Below are 6,817 nucleotides of genomic sequence, written 5' to 3' on the forward strand. Positions count from 1 at the left end.
TGTGTTCTCCATTCTTTAAGCACCGGTTCGAGCACCGTTTAAGCACCTTTAAGCACCAGCACCATCTCAAAAGTACCGGTTTGGTGCTGGTATCGGATAAAACCTAAACGATACCTATCCCTACCTGTACTTGTATATGGTGGACCATTAAAGGGGTTAAGCCCTATACGGGGTGTGAGGGGAGATGACCCTTCTATGAACAGAGATGTTGTTAAAACGATTGTAACCAGGAAGTCACGTATACAGGCACACACACACACACACACACACACACACATTCACTCACATACTCGCACGTGCATATACACACATAGCCTTAGCTTCTACGACACACCATATGGGGTTTACAGTGGGGGGTTGTGTTACTGTTTTCATTCAATAAACCTGCGAAGGGAAGCTGGGGCTTTGGAGCAGAACTTGCAACTCTGAGAATCTGACTGGGCTTCCCTTGCACAAGTAAAACCAATTGAGCTCTGATTGTCTTGCTTTGTTCATGGTGAGTCTCTGAGTTAGCGAGGCCTGCGAGTGCAGACCTAACAGAAGGGAGTAAAAGTAAAAAGTTGTCAGAAAAATACTCAAGAAATGCAGAGATACCTGAAAATTGGACTTAAGTACAGCAACTGTCCCAAACACAATCCAAGACAAGAGATTTAAGTTGTGGAGGAAGCTTTATTTGCTGAGATGCAGAACTTAAAATGAAGTATAAAAAACACTAAAAGAAACAATCGAAAGCTAAACTAGAAACTAAGACTCTTTCAACTAGGAACTTACAACTTGGCATAAACAAGGGAACGTGGACCACACACGAACGAGATTCAGGACTTAAATACACACACACAATAACGAGAGGATGGACAGCAGGTGGCAACACAGGGGGAACAAATCCGACATAACTATACAGGGGCAGCAAAACTGAACACAATGAACACAGGATGAAAGACTAATAAAATAAAACAGCAAGTACAAAAAATACAACTCATTAAATCACAAAGAACTGACTGACTGAAACAAACTTAATAGAAGATGTAAAAATAACCATGAACCTAAGAAGCACAGAATATTCCAAAAATAAAAAGCATAATGTCCACAAACTAGAAAACACTGGGTTACAGGCACTGACAACAGCATCATGGAAATGCTCCTGTTTTCAGGGCTGAACCGACTGTAAGGTGGAATAAAGAGGTACCACGTGTTTGTTTGTGAAGTGCACTCTGCTGTAGTGGACTTCATCCTCCTGCTTCAGTTGTGTTGAGATGTTTTCATACACAGGACCAGGGCTGACCTGATGGAGAAAAACAGCATTACATTATATTGCACTTTAAACTTGACTCCTTCTACTATATGATGGCAAAAATGAAATGGCCACTGGAAAGATTAGACAATCTACAACCCTAATCTTTACCTGTTCAATGTGGTCAGAACTTGTTGTTGTTGGAGACTGAGCAGAAGTTCTCTTTTTCCTGGTTGAAGTGAATAAACTGAAAATAAGTGACTTCAGAGCAGAGATTGAATCTACTGCTGTGAACCAACACTTACCTAACACACCAGCAGACAGTGAGAAGTATTAAAACCAGCAGAGCTGCAGAAACTCCTGCAGCTGCTGGTGTCCATGTTCCTGTGATACTTTGGACAGTGAGAGTCTTTGGAGCAGAGCTGATATCTTTGTTGGTTTTCACAGCACAGGAGTAGCTTCCTGCATCCTCCCTGCTGACTGGGTCTAGGATCAGATGTTTGTTCTGGTTCTCTCTCGGGGTCAGAGGTCGACTGTTCAAGTACCAAATGTAGTTTGTGTTGTCAGTCAGAGGACAGCTGGTACTGCAGGTCAGTGTGACTCTCTGACCCTCTGTCACCACTGCAGAAGGACTCATCTTCACTCTCAGCTCTGGAAGAGGAACATTGGTCAAAAACAAAAAATTTCCTGTGCGGCTTAGACATGAAAGATGGTTTCATGACTTTACTACAAAATGATCCTTTAGTCCTGTTCAGCGGTGAAAGGTATTTGCCAAAGAAGTGTGCAAATTCAAGGTATTTGTAACTTCAGATTTGTGTAACTTCAATCTAAATCCTCTTACACAAAAGTATTGTAATTATTACTCCACAACATTTTTTCCATTTTGTAAATTAGTGTTTTCTCCATTTTTTTTTTACTATGATTTGGAATCATTTTCCTAATAAAATAAAATACCTACATTTTCATATGATTCATACCTATGATTTATTTCACTGAAGGCACTGAAGGCTGATCTAGCCAACAGTGTACATGTAGAGTTGTTAAGAACTGTGTAAATCTTACACAAGCACAACTATAAAAATACTTCATATACCTTCATGCATTTTTTACAGAAGGAAAAAAACTTGAAGGATGTGAAGCCTAAAACCCTTCTACATTACATGTAACAGTTATTTTTACAGTCAGAAACAGGCAGGTTGTCTGAGTCCTTTTAAAGTCGACTATTCAGAGATACATTGATCTGACAGAATGACAACATTTGAAATGGTGATCTTACAGATAGAGTTTCATTACTGTAGATTAATCTAATCAACAGTATACATGTAAGGTAGTTAAAATGAACTGATCCTTAAACAGCCACAGCTGCAAATCAAACACATGAATGTATCGATACACTTTTCTTTTTTCATCAGCAAGCCGAAATCAATTTCTTGTAAAGGGGTTTTGTGGGACTACAGATTAACAACCTGTGAATGGCACTGACAGATACAATGAATTTACCTAAGATTTACCTGTAACAATCAAAAAGACTCCAGGCAGATCAGACTGTGTCCATCCTTCATGATCTCTCTTGAATCTGAATGTGTATCCTCCTGAGTCATTCTTCTTCAGGTTGTTGATGGTCAGGATGTGTTGGTTCTTCATGTTGTCCTGATACTCCACACCACCTGCAGCCTCAATCAGCTCTTCAACTTCCACTTTATCTTTTCTCCATTTTTTACTCCATTTGAACTCTGGCTTCTTATTATCAGGATGTGAGTATTCACATGTGATGTTCACTGAAGATCCTTCCAGAGCACAGATTCTCCTGGTGACATAATTCCTAATTCGGCAATTTTTACCCTGAACACCTGAAATATAGATGGAAGATTTAGAGTTATTTAAATGGCCTGTATGCTGACATTTGTATTTATAGTTAACTAGAAGAAAAAAAAAAGACTTCTTTATTACTCACAGACTTCTGCAGAGTGAAGGTACTTGTGGTCTTTCACAGCACAAGAGAACCTGTATGTTGAATTGTTGTGAGTTAAACATTGTTGATTCTTGTAGTTTCCGCTTGTGTTTTTGCAGCTCATGTAGGCAGTTTGAGGGTCAAACAGCTTACAGGTGGTGTTACAGGTCAGTGTGACACTATCTGATGTGTAATTCGTTCTTTGAACATGAACCTCTGAAAGATAATAAATACAGTTTTCATCAGTAACCGTAGCATAATGTTTATAATTCTAATTTTGTTTTTAAGATGCTAACAAAAAAATTATCAGGTCAATTAAGCTAAATATGACCTTTGTTAAAAAAATTAACAAAGGTCATATTTAGCTTAATTTTTTATAAGGAAAATGACAATGAACAAATATATATTAGAGGTTTGATGGAAGATATTTGATAATTTGTTGAAACGTCACCTCTGGGATATGTGATTCTCCCTTTAGCATAGGTCACACTGAAGCAGGTTTCTGTGATGGAATCTGAAACAAAGACATAATACTGATTAAAATGATTCACTGTGTGACTCATTGTGTTTGTTTTGTAGAACAATAAACATCATGACTCACCCACAGAGACTTCAGGGGCTCTGAGATGCTCGTAGCCTTTGACAGCACAGGAGTATGTGACTGCTTCCTCACTGCTGAGCAGCTCTTGGTACCAGGGAGACCAGTCCTCATAGAGAAACTCTCTGTTCTTGTACCAGATGTAGGCTGCAGGCTTTTCAGTCAGAGGACAGCTGCTGCTGCACATCAGTGTTACTGTCTGTCCCTCTGTGGCAGGAATCACCTTTACCTGCAGCTCTGAGAGGATGATGGAGAACAACTTATACAATGATGTCATTTGGAAAGTAAGTAATAAGTAAAAGTCACTGTACCTGCAACAACCTGAAGAGTAATATTACTGAGTGAACAGTTTCCTGGACTGTCTGTAGTCTTCATACAGCAGTAAGTGTTTGCATCACTCTCTCTTAGATCATTGATGGTTAAAGTTGGGTTTTTCTCTTCAGACATGTTGTACGTTACACGTTGTCCATCCACAGAGAGCTCACTCTGAACATACTTGTAACCATCCCAGTCTATAGTGAACCATTTGCTGCTTGAAGTCAGATGTTGATGTGAGCAGTGCAGATCCACTGATGAACCTTTGAGAGCACAGATCCTGGTTTCTCCTCCATTAACACCTTTAATAGAAACTTTTATTAGTGAACAGATACATTATTTTTGTTACTCTCTGTTTTTATATCATGAATTTTTAAATAATGTTATAACTGCACTGTAAGAAATAACTTGAGTATTTTAAGTTATAGACAGCTTATATAATTTATAATATATTTATAATAATATAATCCTTTTTATTCATGTTTAATGACTCCTAAATAATTACTCATATCTTAGAGGCAAAGCTCAAATTGAACACGGTATCAGACACCCATCATTTGTTATTGTTGTAACTTTTACATGTAAAGTTGAGAGAATAAATACAACAGCTTGAATATTAAAAAGACAATCTAAGTGCATCAGCTAACAGGACAGTTTCGTATTTAGTTGTCTGACACATCGAACACACAAAACACGACTTCTTTCTTTCATTTGAGTCTGTTTTGTTCATCATATTATAAATGACGTGTTCTTTGAGGTTGTTTTTGCAAGAGCAGGAAGCTGCAGTGGTTAAAACTGTTGTCTGTGTCTGGTTTATAATGGTAACACCTCTGCAGTGAAACAGAATCTCCAGGCTGAAGATCAGCGATCAACATGAACAGCTGTGATGATGAACTCTGCTTACTCTGCTGTAAACAGCAGAGTAAGCAGAGGTAATTGGAAGTAATTGGAATCACAAACAGCTTTAACATACACACAGCATGTGTGTTCTAGAAAACCCCCACAAACAATGACATGGGATAGGAATTTTATAAGGTGGCCTTCAGAGGTCAGATGCACTGCAACATGGAAAAAAGAAACAAAAAGCTGCAAAAACATGCAAAACACAATGGAAGTGTTGTTGGGGCGACAACAATATGATTTCCTGCATGTTTTTGTGTCTCACAACATCAACGAATACTCATCTTCTTATGAGCATGTCTCAGTGCAATCCTTTGTATCAGCAGCTGTTCTGTCACATTTTATTTTTATTATTTTATATTATTTATTTTTTATTACACAGGAAGATGTAATAAAAAAGATCGCCTACAAATAGAAATGCACGTGTAAAGAAGAAACAGAACAGCTTCAACACAAAATAATAAAAAATGCACAGGTACATAAATCAACAATATTCTTATGGGGTGTGAATGTGTGTATCTTTGTCACAAAATGTACTTAAAAATGACATGGGATGCCACAATAACGCTCCCATGAGACAGAGGCAAACGGAGATGGATCCGGGAGAACCGGGCCATCTGCAGCCCTGTAGAGCAGCGGTCCCAAAAGTTTTTTGCGCCACCTGTTTAATGTCAGACAATATTTTCACAGACCGGCCTTAAAGGTGTTGCGGATAAATACAACAAAATAAAATGATACAACCAAGACAAAAACTGTGTAATTTTATAAATATAATAATAAATGTGAATTCACTGTGTAATTGTGTAACATTATCAGCAACATCCTCCTGAAATGCACCAAAAACATCCCCCTCTCTGCCCCTTAATGCTCTCTGGTTGCTATGGTAACTCGGAAATATTTCTCTCAAAATAAGACACACAACTACAACACGGGAAAAGACCCAGGTAAGCCAATTTAACAATAAAAATCCTGAAAACCATAAATTTCACACCTGAGCCTCAACTCTCGTGGCATGGTACCAAACGACACATGGACCGGTACTGGTCTTTTGCCCGGGTGTTGGGGACCACTGCCGTAAAGTACTGAAGACCTAAGGCCACACATCTTGGCAATATCTGCACGTACATCCCAGCAGGAGAGGAAGGGAGGCCTTAATTGGGCCAAGGTTCATGGCCAAAAGGGTTTGAGTTCCAGCGGACCAGATGATCTGTCATAGGCCGCCCCTGGGCTCCAGGCGCCAAGAACTGCCCAGTTTGCCTGCACACGCATACCTGCTCAAGATCAGGTTATGTGTTCAACAAAGGTTACGCTGGAGATCTGACATTGTACTAAGACAGCCACCTCTGTGATACTGACTGCACTTTAATCTTAACACACCTCATAATAATTATCTCAGTCTGGGGATTGTTGTTCCAGTAATGATGTTATACTTCTTATACTATCAACATATTCATACTGTGAGCTGACAGGAGACCATTTTTGATCTTTTTATATGTTGAAACACAACAGAAGATTCATTATCAAATGTGTGCAGATTTAAGTTTACACGTCTTTCTACTCTGTGCCAGTCATTTAATGATGATATCATTGTACCATAAAAGATTATAATCTTGCACTTTCAGACTCTTCAAGAGCTCATCAAAGCTAAAACGCTAAGACCTGTAAGGAGGAAGGAGGAGAAAGAGTCATTCCTACCTGAGAGACACAGAATGAAACCCAAAACCAAAAATCCAGCTTCTGCTACGATCATGGCTGCTGTAGATTTCAGCTTTAGTCAGAAAGTTGATTGTATGAATCTTTAAAAGATCTTTAGAGCTGAACG

At 38.8% G+C, this 6,817-nt stretch overlaps 1 protein-coding gene across 1 annotated transcript; it reads right to left on the bottom strand.

Annotated features, from left to right (window-relative positions):
- Nucleotides 1–649: 649 nt before the first annotated feature.
- LOC147327361 (B-cell receptor CD22-like) lies at nucleotides 650–6,817 on the bottom strand. Its single transcript, XM_086294985.1, has 9 exons — nucleotides 6,691–6,817; nucleotides 4,092–4,397; nucleotides 3,784–4,017; nucleotides 3,634–3,696; nucleotides 3,186–3,398; nucleotides 2,743–3,081; nucleotides 1,537–1,882; nucleotides 1,403–1,460; nucleotides 650–1,282 (listed from the first exon to the last, which is right to left on the bottom strand). The coding sequence occupies exons 1-9, from the start codon at nucleotides 6,743–6,745 to the stop codon at nucleotides 1,148–1,150; spliced, it is 1,749 nt and encodes a 582-aa protein (XP_086151111.1). The 5' UTR covers nucleotides 6,746–6,817; the 3' UTR covers nucleotides 650–1,147.

The sequence above is a fragment of the Aulonocara sp. 'chitande type north' Nkhata Bay genome, linkage group LG6, assembly GCF_057382095.1.
Source record: "Aulonocara sp. 'chitande type north' Nkhata Bay isolate Kocher_YH1m ecotype deep benthic linkage group LG6, A_spYH_male_GT1.1, whole genome shotgun sequence".
In the NCBI taxonomy this organism is placed as follows: domain Eukaryota; kingdom Metazoa; phylum Chordata; class Actinopteri; order Cichliformes; family Cichlidae; genus Aulonocara; species Aulonocara sp. 'chitande type north' Nkhata Bay.

What these genes read in the sequence shown, in the direction of transcription:
- LOC147327361 (XM_086294985.1), bottom strand. Translation starts at nt 6,745, where the DNA reads ATGATCGTAGCAGAAGCTGGATTTTTGGTTTTGGGTTTCATTCTGTGT. An exon ending in TTTCATTCTGTGTCTCTCAG is followed by an intron (nt 4,398 to 6,690) that starts GTAGGAATGACT and finishes TTTCTATTAAAG; the next exon opens with GTGTTAATGGAGGAGAAACC. An exon ending in AGTCTTTTTGATTGTTACAG is followed by an intron (nt 1,883 to 2,742) that starts GTAAATCTTAGG and finishes TTCCTCTTCCAG; the next exon opens with AGCTGAGAGTGAAGATGAGT.